Source organism: Spinacia oleracea, chromosome 3 (assembly GCF_020520425.1).
Source record: "Spinacia oleracea cultivar Varoflay chromosome 3, BTI_SOV_V1, whole genome shotgun sequence".
NCBI lineage: Eukaryota > Viridiplantae > Streptophyta > Magnoliopsida > Caryophyllales > Amaranthaceae > Spinacia > Spinacia oleracea.
The window spans coordinates 60,790,398-60,808,611 of record NC_079489.1 but is presented as its reverse complement, the minus strand read 5'-3'; the positions used below and the strand labels follow the sequence as shown (position 1 = coordinate 60,808,611).

Sequence of the window (18,214 nt, the reverse complement as noted above, 5' to 3'; positions counted from 1 at the left end):
CTGTCCCTATACTTAAGTTGTCAAGTTTGTCCTCCCCACTTCCATTATTCTTTTGGTATCCAAGGTTTATATGGTATGCTGTAATTTGTAATTCTTGAGCTTGTTATCAACTTAGTTCATAGGGGTTTTGAGTTACTTAGTTCTGATTTTAGACTGTATATATTGACAGAGCAAGCCGGCTGATTTCTCCATGTTCAACAACTTCTGATGGGAAAATTCAGTCAGGGCTATTAAAGTGAATCAGTAGTTGCAGAGTGGATTCAAAAGGCACAAGCTAGTGTATTGGTTGTTGAAGGCAATTAGGAAACAATTCCACCCTTTTTATTTATTGTAATTTAATTTCAGTTTACAAAAAAGGCACAACTTTTGGATTTACATAGTTGTTTGGCTAGTTGGCGGTATGAGATGATTCGTATACATATGTAGTTAGATTATTACATTATGAAATACTAGTAATGCACGTGTATTCTATTCATGGATGAGTTTGGTGGTACTGGAATACAACATGCTTCCTTGAATATTTGCCCATTTCTGGCTTCCATGCTTCCTTGAATATTGGCTCATTTCTGACCCGCTATTAACCCTATTAGCTTTTGGCTATGACCCTGACCCTTATGACCCTGACCCTGACCCTGACCCGCTTGTATTTTACTATGACCCGCAAATGACCCGCCCCTCTAACGACCCGCCCCGACCCGCCCCGACCCGCCCAATAACCAGGTCTAGTTAGTAGTATGTGTGATTTAGTGGAGAGTCGAAAGAAGCTTGATGCAAAGACTAAACAAAAATACATATTTCTTTCATGGTGCATTTGATAGCACGAAACAAATACGTCTTTGTAAATAAAATCACCACAATAGCTTGTTTGCAGCGACGACAAAGGGTGAAGGCCGCCTACTGGCCACTTGAAATTGCATAGATGAAACTACTAGCAATGAAGAGGTATGGTTTTTGATTAATGAACTCACTTGTGTAAAGAGAAATAGATATTTTTCATTCAAGCATCGTTCAGAAAATTTTCACATTCAAATACATCCATAGAAACTTGTCATCAGTCCCTATACCAGAAATTCATAAATACAATCTTTTAGATACAATAAGTAGAGCCTATTTGCAATTAGCGAACAAGACACACCAGGAGACAAAATGATGCCCAAACCTCGGTCACAAACAAAATACATTCCCATGTAGTTTGTAATGAACTAATATACGGAGTACTATGCAAATATCTGTGTAAAATACATGCATGCCGTGATTACATTTTGTTACTTTATACCCTGAAACCACCTCCACCAGCCCTTTGAACTTCTTCATGTCCTGCAGCCTCTTCCATGGCCAACAAACAATTTTCTATACGCTCACAATTATAACGAGCAAATTCTAATATTCCACAGAGAATATTAGACTACAATTTCCAGCAGCTCCTCAAGAGTTCAATGCCATGAATAGGTTCTGTCTTCGAGCATGCTCCGGGATAAGGCGGTTTACCATATCAGGTGGAATGCCTGAGAGCTCTGTGACAGTAGAATAAAGATACAAGTTAGATAAGAGACCCTTCTCATCATCACAATAAATGGACTGAAACAGTGGCTCAGCTTGTAGGATAGCAAACAAAAACAGAACAAAATCCAGATTTGGCCTGAACCTGATCAAGTCAATACAAAAGACAATACATCAATTTACCAAACTTAACCATATAAGGTCATCTGAAAAATACAATGTTTCTTTTGGGGAATGAAAATTGCATAAAGGCTTCCTCTGTAGACAAAAATACAAGTTTGCTTTGGCATAATGGGTGATCCATCACGTACAATATCAAGTAACTATTGAAAATACTGAGTAATTAGGATCAGGTGAGAGGGTGAGATGAATTCAAGTACATCAAGTAACTATTGAAAATACATCAAATAAACATTGCAAATTGAAGACATTTGAACTTTATGGTCATGCACTTTGTTCCAAGTTCAAACCAATATGATATTCATGCTAAGAAGGTTAACTTTATGGTCAGTGAGAACGTCAACTGAGAAGCAAGAAAGGTTTTTCAAAAATAAAGTTTGTTCTTCTTTATCATCTGTGTTAGAAGTGCCAGATGATGATTCCGATTTCCGAGTAACACTATTCTTAACCAAAACCTAATTATTCCTCAATATCATGATTACGGAAGCCTAGAATTCCCAAGTAGGGTTGCAAACGAGCCGAGCCGATCCGAGTTTTACCTTGTTCGAGCTAAAGCTTGATAAGGATTTTCACTGTTCGAGCTTGTCTAGAGTTTAACTGAGCTTTGCAATTTGTTGTTCGAGCTTTGTTCGCTATGCATTAGGATTTCTCGAGCTCGGCTCGAACTCGTTCGTTTAGCTCGAGCTTGAACTCGAGTTCGAGCTCGAGCTAAACGAGCTTTATTCGAGCTTAATAAACAAGCTTTTAGAAATCGTCAAATTGATTTAAATCATATAATCAAGGAGAAACTTCACAAAATATATGTATGACTAGAATATTCTATAGAAAAGTATACTACATGATAGATTCTTCCGTTTTATACATTTCTTGACATTTAAGGGTTATTTTTTTAAAAAGAAACTTAAATTTTATTCAATTAAATTATTTATTCGAGCCTGAGCGAGTTATAAACGGGCTTATAAACAAGCCTATAAGCGAGTAATTAATGAGCTATAAACGAGTGCTCGTGAACATTAACGAACCGAACGTGATATTGTTCGAGCTTGGCTCATTTACTTATCGAGCTTAGAAGTTTTGTTCAAACTCATTCATTAATTAATAAAAGAGTTTTGACCGAGCTTTTTCACGAGTTATTAGCGAACGTATCGGCTCATTTGCAGCCCTATTCCCAAGTAGTCCTTTGTTCATAAAAAGGTTGGTCAAAGCAAAAATTACCTTAAACAATTATATCCCAAAAGATGTAAAATAAGAACACCATAAAAAGTCAATCCAAGCTTGCATTGACAATAAAATTGTACCTTGTGGCTTGAAATTGAACAGAGGAGGAAGAGGGCGGCTATTAGGAAGTCGTGTATTTGGATCCCTCAATTCATCAAAGAAAGAGTGAACGCAAGCTTCCAACTGTAGTACATTGATACAGTCATACAGGATAAATACAGTGACTACTACATGATACTTTGTTTAATTATCTCTACACTTCCACAGTTATTTGGAAGACTTTAAAAAAAAGGAACGACAAGGAGCATCAAAGAATGGAAGCCAACTTACAGCAGTGCACCTTAAATTGGGAGAGTACTGAAAGAACCTACAAATTAGATCAACTGCTTCAGGAGGCAACCGTTTTTGAAAGACCTGACAACAGCCAACAGATAGTAAATGGTCTGAATTAAAAGAGAACCGCCAATAGCAAGAAAATTGTTAATGGTATAAATTAAAAACAAAAAGAAACCAATGTGGTTCTAGAACACAACCAAACGAAACAGACAAACCTGTCAAAACCTAAGACTCCTAAATCTGTGACGAAACATATTGCCTGATTTGGAATAAATAGTCATAGACAAAATGATTATAGCTCAGAAAAAAATGACTATCCCCGGAACATAAATCAGTAATCTGTTTCCCTCATTTTAAATTACTCTGACCAGTGTATCAAGAGCTAAGAAAAACACACAACCAAAATACTCCCCCCCCCCCCCCCCCCCCCCGAGAAAAAAAAACAATATAAACAAATATTTTAACATAAAATTAAAGAGGCAGAATTTTTAAACACTATGGAAGGATTCTTTTCAAAGGATTCATTGTCCCCGATCATCATTATCATTACCCCATTGCCTCAAAGAAGCTCCCGCAAGAAGCGGGGTAAGGGGGGTCGGGTGTACGCAACCTTACCCCTGCAATTGCAGAGAGGATGTTTCCAATTAACCCAAAAGCGATAACGGGACGACCATCTTCTACTTCATGGAAATGAAGCAAAGAGGTTTAGAGCCATTTTGATTTAGTCCATTACATCACATAGCCAAAAGAACAAATGAATCTTTTGCTCCATTGGAAATGGACATTGTCCCCGATACGGGTGGAAATTATGTTAAGTAGAGAATATCATTTTACTCATTCAGCCAACAATAAGCGTATCAACAAAGACAAGCTGAGGGGCAACTTCAGGAAAAGATTTTTGATGTGTATGTGGCTCATCTGGACTCAGAATTTTACTCAAAGCTGGATGTTCTTCGGTAGTAGTAGTGTATAGAAAATGTTGCGGAACTCTGGGCTTCAAAGCACTCTTCCCATAACACACTTGAGAGCTCCTTCGGAACCAAGGAGATTAAAAGTTAGTGACTATGCTAGGGAAGGTAATTGAGTTTCACACAAGTCCAACTCTGACTCGCAACAACAAACAACAACAAAAAGCCTTAGTCCCAAAATTATTTGGGGTCGGCTAACATGAATCGTCGTAGGAGATCGTCATTGTCACCAATCAAACCAGAAAGGAGCAGGAAGTAAAAAGAAAAAAACAAGGAAAAGAAAGTGGAATTAATAAAAGTAAGATAAGAGAAAAATGTATATACATTATAGAAAAATATTGTAAGAGATAATAAAAAATAAGTAAAGTTTAAAATAAATGAATAAGTAAAATAAGTACATTTCAAAATAGCATGTAAAATTAAAATAAAAAAAAATAAAAAATTTAAAAAATAAAAATTAAAAGAATTTTAAAAATAAAATAAAAATTAAAATTTGAATAAAAAATAAAATAAAAAATAGAAAGAAACAAAAACATGAAAGCTGTATAAGTCAAATGAAGTCATCAATGTATATCCTCTCCCTCCACTCTGTCCTATCCAACCCCATATTTTCCTCAATTCCAAGAAAGCTCATATCGTGCTCAATCACCTTCCTCCAAGTTTTCTTAGGTCTTCCCCTACCTCTTGCAATTCTATCACTTTGCCACCCTTCTATCCTCCTAACCGGGGCATCACTTGATCTTCTGCTTACATGTTCAAACCATCTTAAACGATTTTCCATCATCTTAAACTCAATCGGTGCAACCCCTATTTTTTTCCTAATAATCTCATTCCTCACACGATCCTTTCTTGTATGCCCACACATCCAACGTAACATGCGCATCTCCGCCACATTCATCTTGTGCATGTGACAATGTTTCACTGCCTAGCATTCCGTGCCGTATAACAAAGCCGGTCGAATTGCCGTGCAGTAAAAATTTCCCTTGTACTTCTCGTAGTTTTCATCACTTCTACATTTTCCCAACTCCTTATAGCATTCTCGTTTGCTCTTTATAGCTTGTTGCACAACTTTGTTCCACCAAGATGTGTCCTTACTTGGTGGCATGATTCCTTTAGATTCCCCTAGAACCTCTTTCGCCACTTCTTTTATGGTGTGCTCCATTCTTGTCCATAATGCAACTCTGACTCGCACCAAAGGAAAAAACATATTCTCAATTTGACTAAGAAAACATGAAAATCCGAATTGGAATCCAATTAAAACAAGTCAATCTAAACTAAAAATTCTGTAAAACTAAAATCCAATTGCTTTCCCACCTCATCAATTAATAAAATAAGAAAATAAATCAATAATTATTGAGCTTATAATTTTCAAAACAGGTAAATATATTGTTTGTTTATCAAAGTCCTATTTTCAATATCTAAAGGAACATTAATTAGTTAGAAACTTTTTTAATACATTTTGTCAAAAACTACCGGATTAAAAAAGATCATGGGAAACTATCTCTTAAAACATTTTGGTAGAAAACAAGTACCCCCTCCCAGACTACAGTGAGTTGACTTACTTTCCCACGGTTGACCTTTTTGTCCCGTTTCTTCCTCCTTTTCCTACCCTTTCTGCACTCGTTTTTTTCTTTCTCCTTAGCCCCTCGGATTTCACAAAAGAACTAAATCAATCTCCATCAGAAAAAACTTTTAGTTACCATTGATTATGTTTCAAGATCAACGTCACCAGATTCGCTAGTACCCCCCACGAATCTCAAGTTGGTTTGCTTGTACCGAATCCTGGTTCTCTGGCTATCCAATTCGCAAAGGTTCGCGAACCAAATCATTGGTGTTGTCATGCCGAATTCGAAACCCAAGTTTTACATATTGAGGGTCAGCAAGGATTGAGAAGAAAATATACCGATGAAATTTTATTAATTATTATTCTCAGTTCTTTTTATATTACTTCAGACTTCTCCAGTTTGGGACTTTGAATTTAATTACATATTTGGCCAATGAGCATCAATTTTAACATTTTCTTTATATTTTTTACCAATATTACACTTCGTAGTTTGGAATATGATTCGTCTAACAATATAATAACACAAGCAAAATGCTCACTAGATTTGGTTATATTGTGTTGACATAATACTTTTTAGCGTAAAAATGTAATAACAAGGCCTAGACATGTTAATGTGGTTTTCTTCAAAAAATTCACACCGCGTCAGCCGCGATCCGTTCTATTTTTCCGTTACAAGCGGTTTCCACGACAACGCGACCGCATCCGCGTTTTTTTTTCTATGGTTAGACCGACTAATATGATGATCTTAACTAGTACATTGTCGATTCAACGTTATGAAATTCAATATTGACTGGTTGGGTGTACGTTAGACTGACCTATATGATCATCATTACTAATATACTATCTACCGAGCGTGATGAAATAAAATACTTACGGGTTGATTGATCTTCATTATTAATACAATTGGTCGATCGATGTGTCAAGTATATATGTTACTAGTAATCTCACCAATTAATTCGGAGCACTCATCAGGGAATTCACTCCAAAATGTTTTCAAATGAACCTAGTTAACAATAATATTCAGAGCACTCATCAGGGAATTCAGAGCACTCTCACTCAAAAATTATTTGGAGCAGACATCAGGGAATTCATGAAAAATTTCAAATCCTAGGAAATACAATTTCCAAATGAACCTTACTTCTTCATTAACCAAAAGAGTAATAGTTCTGAGATTTTAGAAGACAAGAAAGAAGTACTGAAAAGCAAGAAAGAAGTACTGAAAAGTAAGAAAGAAGTATAGGGATCTTATGCAGGTAGTGTAGGTGTCACCAGTTCATTCTGACACTCACCTTCATATTCGGACTAGTGTGTAAAATGTTGAGTTTCTCCTCTGAAGGCTTGACTAAGTTTCTCTTTACTGTTTTCTTTTTGTACTTCGTATTTCGGCATCCATATCCATTTTGTTATTAAACCAGAATTTTATAGAAAACCAATTGTTTCTATTTTCCAACATGTGAAAGAAGCAATTTAAGGGCATATTACTCCCCGTAAGAAGATTGTTGTCAGGGCCAGAAACCACCAAAGTTTCATAAAAGCACCAATCATGCAATAAAAGAGAAGAGACAATGGACAGGATTTAGTCATACCTTATGCCATGGATGAGGTTTTATCTGTGGAAACTTAAATTCAGTGTAGTTGGGATTCATGCACTTTATCTCCTCCCTTGTCGGTGTTCCCAGAACCTGCAGCAAAATTATATCACAAAACCTTAAAAAGACAAGGTTGACTACAGAATGAAGGCCAACATAAATGTTGTTTTCAATAAGTAAATTGTACTCCCTCCGTTCCTTATTATTTTCTTGTTTTCCTAATCGGGCGTTATCCAATACTTTTCCTATTTTTATTTTTTGGACATACATTTTTCTCACTTTTCCATAAATCATGATTGTTTTTTCTAACACAAATTTGCCTTTTTCTCACCCAACCATCCCCACATCCATTTTTATTTGTACTTTATCAATAAACAGTCTTCTACTTTATCCCCTTCCCCATAAAAACACTCTAAATCATTGTTATTCTTACACATGATTCTCATTTCTTAATACCCGTATTTTTCTCCAAACAAGAAAACTAATAAGGAACGGAGGGAGCACTTAATATTATAAAGCGGATAAGAAGATGGCCAGAAGTACTCTAGAGCATTGTATAAAAAAGCACAAGGCTCATTAAAACGACAAGAGCCCTAAAGCCTAAGCGCACAGTGCACGCCTCATCAAAGTGAGCGCACTTTTTAAAAATTAAAGGTTTCTTTAGTATTATGCATATATATCCGACTAAAAGTAGAGTATTTATAACATCAGATTTGCTTCTCTGTTCAAGGAGCTAGGGTTGGTTGCTGTCTTCTTTTTTTTCTTCTTCTTCTTTTCTACTTTTCCCTTTTCTTTTGGACTCTCAGCCCACTTCCTATTGTTAAGGATTAATAGTGTGGTCACAGTAACAACATAAAATAAAAACCGAAAAAAGAATTTCAATGAAGCGCAGAAAAGCATGCGTCATGCGCTTCGATGCGCTTCTTCCAAAACGCTTCGCCTAGGAAGCTAGGACTAGTTAAGCGCTTCACACTTTTGCCCTAGCGCTCAGCACGCTTTTCATACACTTTTTCATACACTGCTCTAGAGTTTAGAAATCAAAGTAAAAAGAAATTCACTCAGGGATATGTTGTACATCAACCAAAATAATCCTGGAATCCTCATAGAATAGCAATAAAGGGAAGCAATTATACACATGCACTAGATATTATGGAGATTGCTAAAAGATCTTCGCACCCTTTATTTCTCTGAAGTTGAATGATTGATCTGCAAACCCAAACCAGTATACACTGAACAAACCCACATCATTCCACAGTACACTGTCCCAAACATCATATTCCGAACAAAAAGAAGAAAACATCCACCTAACAGCGCAAAAATATAATACTCAATATCATCAACAGTACAACCAACCAAAACCCCTCTTGCAATCCTTCATAAGTAACTACCACCCCCCACAAATCCAAAAAATTAAAATCAAGCTCTCCGATCCTCGAACTCATGCCTTCAACAAGTCAATAACTCTCCCACGTTATTTTTACCCAATCTTGGAAATTGATAAAATAGAAATAACCTTTCCACTTAACTTGTCCAAAAATATGTCTTTTTCAGTACAGGTACCTCATGAATAATTGAAGAAGTGGTATCATACCTCAAATTTGCAGAGGTGGCAGGTGAAAAGTCTGGAAAGTAAATAGTCCAGGCCAAGAACCTTCACAAATAGCTAACCTCAGTCCCAAACTTCAAATCTTAGAGATGATGAGACACAGGAAACAAATTTCCATGGACTTTAAATCAGAGACTTGAATTCATACAAGAGTACTTGGTACGGTATTACATGATCACTCAATGTCAAAGACAATCAGTTTCAAAAGAGAATTGCCAGAGCCATTTACCCAGCAAAGAGTATCCTAGGCATTCATCACAATACTAACGAACAAAGCCTCTCTCTTCTTCAGATCATAAAAATAAACCTCCACTCACAAGATGACCAACCTTCTTTTCCACCAACCCAGTAACATTCCCAAGTCTTACAGGGTCTTAAAGAATCCCAAATTAAGCAAAAGATAGAATAGTGGTTAACGCTAGCTGTTCGGCAACTGTATGACAGCTCTGGTATTTTTTTTATTTCTCTCCCTTTGGTGGCTGCATGAGTAACTCCCTACACTAATTACTTCCCTTTTTTCGCCTACCTCTCTTTTGGCTGAGAATTTTCGCCTTTATGAGCTTTATCACCTCTAACTCTCATATACATTGTTTATCCTTGGTTTCTAGAGATGCAAACTCACGTATTTAAACTTATGTATTTTGAAGGCAGAAAAAATCACGAGTTGAAAATATTCTTACCTTGATAATCTCCACTAATTGATCCACCCCACTCTCTCCAGGGAATAATGGCTACAAAAAAAAACATCAGTCAGAGCTAACAGCACATATAGCAGTGGATTTCTAACGATTAATATTATATAGTTGAAAAAGAATCAACCACCTGCCCAAGAAGTAATTCAGCCATAACACATCCTGTAGACCATATATCTATTGCAGTGGTATACTCGGTAGCACCAAAAATGAGTTCTGGAGCACGGTAGTATCTAGAGCATATGTAAGAAACATTTGGTTCTCCTTTAACCTAACAAGCAAAAATGAAAAGAGTTACAAAAGAAGAGGATGGAAAATCAGAAAAAATAAATAAATAAAGCCCAAATTGAATTTTCTTGTTCATTATCCAGCAAATGAAATGCATACCAATACTTTCGCACTTCCAAAATCACAGAGTTTGAGCTGGTGTGTATGTGGATTCACCTAGTACCACAACATAGCGATTCAGTACAAGGTAATTATGTCTCCAAAAAGGGCAAACCATGATTCCATATGACCAGTAGAAACATTGAATAGTGTTCTAAGCATATTTATTAATGTGATATCCCTCATGAGTCATGATAATCTCCAAAATACAGAGAGCTAAACAATAGTGAAGCACTCAAAGAAAGCAAGATGTTTTAATATTGTCCTTACATTCATAAATTCCACAATAGAATATTAGTACTTCTAGAAGCAATTTAAAATTTAGTTGCTACTAGTCTCCTGCTTCCAACCCAACCTACATCTAGACAAAATGAAATATATCCAAGCTTCCTTAGTGCTGAATATAAATTCTTTTGTTCCCTTTCAAAAAAAAACGTCAAAGAGATGTCCTCTGTAAGGTGAGAACTTTTGGGTAGAAATCAGCTTTAAAATCAATACGAACAATATGCTCAAAGAATGAAGGTCCAGGATAGCTATCACGACATTTGGGAGTCCTGCTCATATGCTTTCTTTCAATGTGATATGGCTTGTTACCTTTTAGAAGACTACTTACGGATGTATAGAGAGGCTTGTGTAACTCCTTCAAACACACAGGAATTGTAACAGTCATTTCTGGGGTTTGGTGGAGAATAATTTGCTCTGGCTAAATGCAAAGATGGTGATTTATATGGAGCTTTTGGCAAAAACGAAATAGTACGTGGCCCAATTTAGAGAAAAGGTAGAGATAATAAAACTATACCAAAAATAATGATATTCTAAAATGGAGAATGTAGCATCTAATTTTGGGACAAAGGGAGTACATGTCCTCATCAAAAAAATTAAGATGTCAAATGAGTCATACACAAAAGGAAGAAAGGACAATACAACAGAGAACAAAAAGTACCTTGACAGAAATGGCTACACCTTATCACATGATTGCTGCTATTCTAATGCCATTAATAACTCGGCAATTCAGCAACATAAAAACCCTACATTCGTAGTTTCCTTCTCTTCCAACAATTTTTTCTTACTGAGGCAAGCGTTTTATATTTATTTAGTTCATTACCTTTCACAAAAATAGACAAGTTTAAACAAACAATACCACAAGATAAAGACCTGAAATTTAATTGGTAGTATTTTTATCACCTCATGATGATTAGCCAACCACCAAAGATTCAAACTTCCATGTGTAATATAAAGCATATCAGTTAAAAAACAATATTCTTTCTTCTCCCAGTGTGACTTTAATATAAAAATGAAACTCATGATTTAAGTAAACTTTAGGTTGCCACTTTTTCTCAATAAAAATTAGTCTATTAAAACGGAAACGGAAATAGCCACATGTTATTCTCTCATTTCGTCTCATCTATTTTTTTTTCCTTTAAATGATCTTCAATTTAACACTAACCAATATGTCATGTCTCTTCCCCTTCATCTTCTCCCTTCAAAATGAATTCTCCATTTACCACATAATATATCCCTTCAACCTTCCCTTCTCCGTTTTCCAGTTTTGATTTCACCATTTTCAACAATTCAATTAAAACCATTAATCTATACTAATATATTCAAAGGCGTTTCTAACAAAATATATATGCCACGCGGAAACCCCTCACTAGAAGAATGGCATGTCATCTACTTAGCAAAAATATACATACAAATATTTCGCATTCACGTGACATGTCATTTACTTAGCAAGAAATATGCATAAAAAAATTTCCAATATTAGGCTCAAACATGAGACCAACAAGATGTAAGGTAGAATTCTTAACGTATGGTTTTTACTCCACATAAATAAATATATAACTTGAAAGAATGAATGTTTATTACGAAGTACTATGTACTAATTAACTTTTTCGGTTATTTACTATCACTAGATGATGACAAGACATTTTAATTTGATACCAAATAATTTCAAGGAGAGAAAATAGTTCAAAGTAACAAATTTTCATGCCAAAATCATATTATATTATTCAAAATAAAAACCCGGGGCATCTCCCGGGCTACACACTAGTAAATGAATTAATAAGGAGAGAAATCTCAAACGGCCAAAATTTGAGAGTTTAATGGATTCAAATTATTTACAAAAAACCATCGTTACAACTTTTATTAGATATTCCTCCGAACTTTTTTCTCACTTCATTTCTTATTTCTTGAGAATTTTGCTCTTTTTCATGAGGTGAGTATTCGTTAAGAATTCTATTCTCCCTGTTCAATTTGGGGAAAAAGATACACTTTATCAGGAGATATATATATATATATATATATATGTATGTATATATATATATATGTGTATATATATATATACATTTTTGCTTCTGTACCGAGTTAGGTGTGGCATTGCTCTTTTAGGAAAAGTTGGGTTGTATACCATGAAGAAAATTAGTTTGATTAGGATACATTGATACCTTTGGTGTTTGAATAAATAATAATTTGTCTATTATCTAATAATTTGTTAATATTTGGTGTTTTATGTGATCGTAGGAGTGGGGAATACTGGTCTAAACCAGATCTTCATATATTGATAACGATGCATTCCATTACTATCTCTGGATTTAGATACTGGAATACAAGCTTTGCCATTACTTCTTTGTCTAATTTGATAATTTGGGATGTTCTACAATGATGGAGGTGGAGCCTGGAGGTTTAATTTTTTTATTGCTGTTTATGTTACTCCAACAATCTATGAAGTAATATAAATTGTACAAAGTTATATCGAATATTTGTATTAGACCAACAAGATAGGTCCACAAGGGTTTGCAATCTTCTTATGTTGGGAATTTGGGATATAATTAGAGAAACACGTAGCTTTGTAATTCATTTCATACATATATGAGATACTTTAAATCCTTTCAATTTAATGCAAATTTATTTATGTTATTCATCTAATTTGTAATACTTAGAGAAAAAACAGACAATACACTACAATACATATAGTTCCTACTAACTTTCAATCGTAACACAATTATTATAACTATAATACTCATGTATGCCAACTAACCGTTTTTCCTAAAAGGAAGCCCACGCGTAGAAGAGGCCAAAATGCTAGTTTAAGATAATTATCGGACAAATCAAATTGCATCTTGGCATCATGGTATTCCAACTTCTAGACGTGTCTCCCAATCTCCCATGTAACCAGGCATCTACCTCATTTACCTCATTGCTAACGATAAAAAACAACAACACGAATAACGGGAATGAAATCAAGAAAGGGATGGGGAGGGAAAAGGAAGTAAATCCCTTTGATATAAGGTGTTGTTTGGGTATTTTTATCATTCAAACTCACTCCCTTATCTCATCATTGCTCCTCCACATTCTCACCATTGCTACACTCGTTGTCGGCTTCGCCTCCCCCTCTCCATGTTGTCGCCGACCTTCCATCGCTCCCTCCACCTTGCAGCCGAACATCCCCGTCCTTGCCCCCCTTCCCGTCGCAAAGTGATCACCCTTTCTCTCTTCCTTCTCTTATCTTTTACCACCATGGGTGGGTTAACTTTAAGGTTTTAAAGGTTAAATTCAAACATGAAAACATCAGAATTGGTGTTTCTACGGTCGAATTTGACCGTATAAAACTATAATTCATGATAAGGAAAGGTATTTTTCATTTTCACTCTTGAAATTTTATTTTCTAGATTATTGGGTAGTGGTTTTTTATTAGGTGGTGGTGGTTTTCACGGTGGGATGGACTTTTCATAGGAGTGGGAAATTTATCCGGTGGGCGAGTGGGTTTCAAAGGTGGAGGGTGTTATTCAGGTGGGTAGTGGTGGGGATTCGCGGTTGGAGGTGATTTTTTGGGAGGTTGAGATGGAGTTTTAAGGGTAGTTTCATTTGTTATGGGTGGTGGTAGGGCGGCGACAGTGGTGCTTGTGAGGATCGTGGTGGTCAGGTGGTTCTGATGACTAGATAATGCTCGGGCTTTGTTGGTGGGGCAATTTTGGTGGGTATGGTAGTGCATTGGTGTGTGGGAAAGGGAATGAAAATACCTTGGAGGTGTTGGGAGTCAAAATAGAGGACTTTGGGGGAATGATTAAAATATAATTACAACCAACAACAAAGGGAATTAGCCTATCTCATTCTCTTTCCCTTTCCTGAATACTCCATACCAAACGCCCCCAAAGAGCATACATCAACAGAGATACTACAACTCTTCGACAACATTTGAGGCGCTTGCTCACATAGCTATTGACAAATTTGTAGTATTAGGAAATTAGGAATTTGGTGTCAGATACATCTTATAATTTAAAATTTTGGGCCGGTGACAAGAGGATCTCAAGTCCCACAATTTGTTTTCTTTGCAATTGAAGATATATTCAAGTTACAAATTTAACTAACTTCATAATCCACAAAATATTACCAGTAGATTTTGAGGCTTAATATCCCGATGGCATATACCTATGCAATTATGTAAATACGCAAGTGCCCTGCAGATCTGCACACACACACAGAAGATTAAACATAAAGAAGTGAGTTAACTTAAAAAAAAAATACAATGGTTTTTGGGGAACGGGGTGTTCAACTTTCAAGTTTCAACTGATACCCTACATTTTCAACAATAATTAGATTAATATCAAGCTTCAGCTTAGCCAAGTAACCTCTTCTTATACGTGCCTGCATAACTGGAATCAACAACAAATTTGTGCCAACTTCCATATCAACTATTTTATATAACTACGCACATAGAAAAAAAACGCGGATGCGGTCGCGTTTGCGATAACGGTCGCGTTGTCGCGGAAACCGCTTGTAACGGAAGAAAAGAACGGATTGCGGCTGACGCGGTGTGAATTTTTAGAAAAAAATCACATTAACATGTCTAAGCCTTATTATTACATTTTTAGTCTATAAAGTATTATATCAACACAATATAACCAAATCTATCCTAATATGAGTGAGTATTATATTCTGTGAATAAATAAGCACTCGAAATATCATGTTTCATAAACTACATAACTAATTACAAAAGTATTTTTGGTCAATTTATGTAAGAACGGTGTAACGGAGAAAAAAACGTCAAACGCGGCGAGTCACTGTTACGTAACGGACGACGCGGGGAGAAATACGTGATTTTTGTCAAACCGTAACGTAACGGGTTTTCGCGGAACGGAAAATCCAAAATAGGTTACAGAACGGCCTTTACGTAACGGAACGGCCGAGTTTTAATTAGATATCTGGAAAAATCAATATTTGAATATATACGTAAAATATCAAGCCACATAAAATGATTTTTCCATATATCTATTATCTATTACATTATACTAAAAGAGAAACCAGGAATGACACGTGTCACTTCCAGGGGCAAAATTTTCCCCCCAAAAAATTATTTCCTAAAATTCTCTTCTTTATTTTATTATCTTTTCCTATCTTTTTTATCAAAAGGTTTATATATGGAAAAATCAATATTATAGATTATGAAAATAATTATATGCCACATAATAATATGCTAAAAATGATTTTTGGTAATGTTTTAGTCAAATCGTTAATAATGGAAAATATATTTACTTAATATTTTGACCAAATATATTAGTATATCGAATATTTGGTCAAATCAGCTAATCAAACATTTAGAATATGTAATACTTACTAGAACGGAAATTGTATTAGATATGTGAGTATGTTCAAGATTTATTAATGATGCAATATTTTTAGGTAGAGAAATTTTTCAGTCAAATACTATTAAAATTGGTTAAATAATTTAAGAATATCCGTGCATGCACGAAACCTAATCTAGTAGAACTATTATAAGTGTGTGTATACTTGCGCATGCACTCCCAATAAATATGTCTCCTACTCTCCTCCGATGATAATTGAACATTGAAGCTCTGATTCCTTTTTTATAGAAAACCTTGCTGCTCAAGCCCCAAGGATGCTAGATAAAAGATCCTATGAAATAAATCACCATGATTAAACCCTTTCCGATTTGGATATCAGCAAAATTTGCAAAAGGTAATTTGGCACCAAGGTACACCAGAAACATTTACAAGCCATATTTCAATAAACAAGCCATTTTCAATAAATAATTAAATAACATTTACAAGTGTTGAAAATTCTTAACCCATCTCGTCAAACACAACCCAGGAATTCAGAAATGGGGGTCCAACTTTTTACTTTTTTTTTATTTGCTTTTTGCAATCCTTCTATTTTTCCCCTTTTATTAAGGGAAAATAGCAATAGAAATCAATATATTAGTCCAAATTACAACAATATGTTACAGCGATTCATTTCAAAGAGAAAATACTACGAGTGTACATATACGACGAGTTTTGATACGTTAAAAGAATTTTAATTCATTACAATTACACTTGACAAGTAGCAAAAAGAATGACAGAACTACACAATTTTTTTAAAAAAAGTTGCATCTTTTTCAATGCTTATGGGGCATTGTGTTTTTATATAATTAGACCCCTAAAAGTTCAATAAAATAAAACAATTATAAAATATAAAGCACAATACTAACATCTTATTGCGAGAAAACAAAAACAAAAAAGTGCAAGGAAGAAATCATGAAGACATAAAAAAATAATAAGAAACCATGAAGATTGAAGATGAATGGTCACGGGTAAAGAAAAAATAATGAAATAGCTTTAAAGAGTGCAAGGTATCAGGATTCGAACTAAAGATCTTCGTGCTGCAAGACTTGGGTTTTGGGCAAGTCCACTAACCATTGAGCTACGGCAATTCGTTATTGCTCTAAGCGGACATTAATTACTAATATAATTTTACTGTTATTTTGCCAGAAAAATGGGGGGCCCTTTGGTCCCCTCAAAGACCATGTAGGTCCGCCCCTAAACGTCTACGTGATTAACCTGTTAAATAAAGTGGTTCACTTAAATAAGCTAGAGTATTTTCAAGTTCTGACATTAACTTTTATTCAACCCGGGTAAACAGGCTAGGTAAGCATCAAGTGATCAAACCCATAATAGTTCAAGGAATCTTTAACCTATTGTCTCTTACACATAGATGTATTTGCATCCGGAAAGGCATGACTTATTTGCCAGCTGTACTCAAACATTTGGGAAAAGACGATAGTGAGTTCCAACCGTAACAATTATCTACCCTAAGAGTCAGGAAGACTTTTTCAGACTAGTAACTCTATTGAGACCACTGCTTATGTCAAGACTAGGAAAGACAGCTCCCAGGAGTCCCAACTACTAGAATAAATGCTATTGCTGCACATAGCTTACATTTTAGGAAGGACTTGCAAGGCAAAGCCATCATCTGAGCCCAAATTTTTTCTGTGTAAACATGCTTACAGGACCCTTGAACGTGTAAAATGCTGACATACAAAATTTTTTAAAAAAAATTAAAAAAAATTCTAGGGTTTCTAGTTTGATGATTTTGTTTTACTCATAATTGAAATAAAAATGTGGGTGAATATTGAGTATTGGATCTCAACCATGACTTTGTCTTCAGTAAAAGGATCGTAAAGTTCAAGACTATGTTACTCCAACACGGCGGCTGACAGTGGGTGTCAGTGTCGACACGACCCAACCCGACCTGCGACACGACACGACACCCGGCACGTGTCCGGAGAGGTGTCGACACCGGTGTCATAAAAGAGTCCGAAATGCAGTGTCGAAATCGGGAGGAGAAAAGAAAAGGAGTAAAAAATGTTCAAAAATCTTCATTCAAGATAAAGATATACATCATATGTGATAAATTTTGTCTTACCCAAAACCAAAGGCGTTGGATCTTGAAGTATTCAAAACCCTAGATCTAGCAATTGAAGGTCGGGGAAGGCGAGAAAATAAAAAATATGTTAGGGCTTTGGTTGTAGAAGAAAAAACGAGCAAGATACACTATTTAATTCTTGCTTTTGCTGATAATTTACTGCTTGAGATCGGCCATGGCTATGGCTTGGTGAGTTGGCGTCTTCTTCCTTCCTCCACGTTATTTTTTCTGTTTTGAATGAGTGGTGGTTGGCTTTACATTACACCTTTTGTTTTTCTTTTCTTTTTTCTTACCTTTTCTTTTTATAAATAAACTAGGCCTACTAGGTTGTGGGTTTTGTACTTTTGTGGGGAAGTGGGAACACCCACGTGATCTCTTTACCCAAAATCTCAACTTTCAGCTTTCTGTTTGTAATTTATTACTCCGTATTCGTTTTCTTTTTAAATAACTTTAAACCCTTTAGGACTTTTCAA

The 18,214-nt window shown here is 35.4% G+C and overlaps 1 protein-coding gene across 5 annotated transcripts in view; it reads right to left on the bottom strand.

Annotated features, from left to right (window-relative positions):
* Positions 1-968: 968 nt before the first annotated feature.
* LOC110797331 (shaggy-related protein kinase kappa) overlaps positions 969-18,214 on the bottom strand; it is a 32,479-nt gene continuing 15,233 nt past the window's right edge. For all 5 annotated transcript variants that reach the window (XM_022002431.2, XM_022002434.2, XM_022002433.2 and 2 more), the window contains exons 6-13: positions 14,431-14,505; positions 10,041-10,097; positions 9,784-9,924; positions 9,642-9,692; positions 7,353-7,448; positions 3,229-3,312; positions 2,979-3,081; positions 969-1,514 (exon numbers count right to left, since the gene is read on the bottom strand). In XM_022002431.2, the coding sequence (XP_021858123.2) occupies positions 1,426-1,514; positions 2,979-3,081; positions 3,229-3,312; positions 7,353-7,448; positions 9,642-9,692; positions 9,784-9,924; positions 10,041-10,097; positions 14,431-14,505 (696 nt within the window). In that variant the 3' untranslated portion in view covers positions 969-1,425. The remainder of the gene's footprint in view (positions 1,515-2,978; positions 3,082-3,228; positions 3,313-7,352; positions 7,449-9,641; positions 9,693-9,783; positions 9,925-10,040; positions 10,098-14,430; positions 14,506-18,214) is intronic.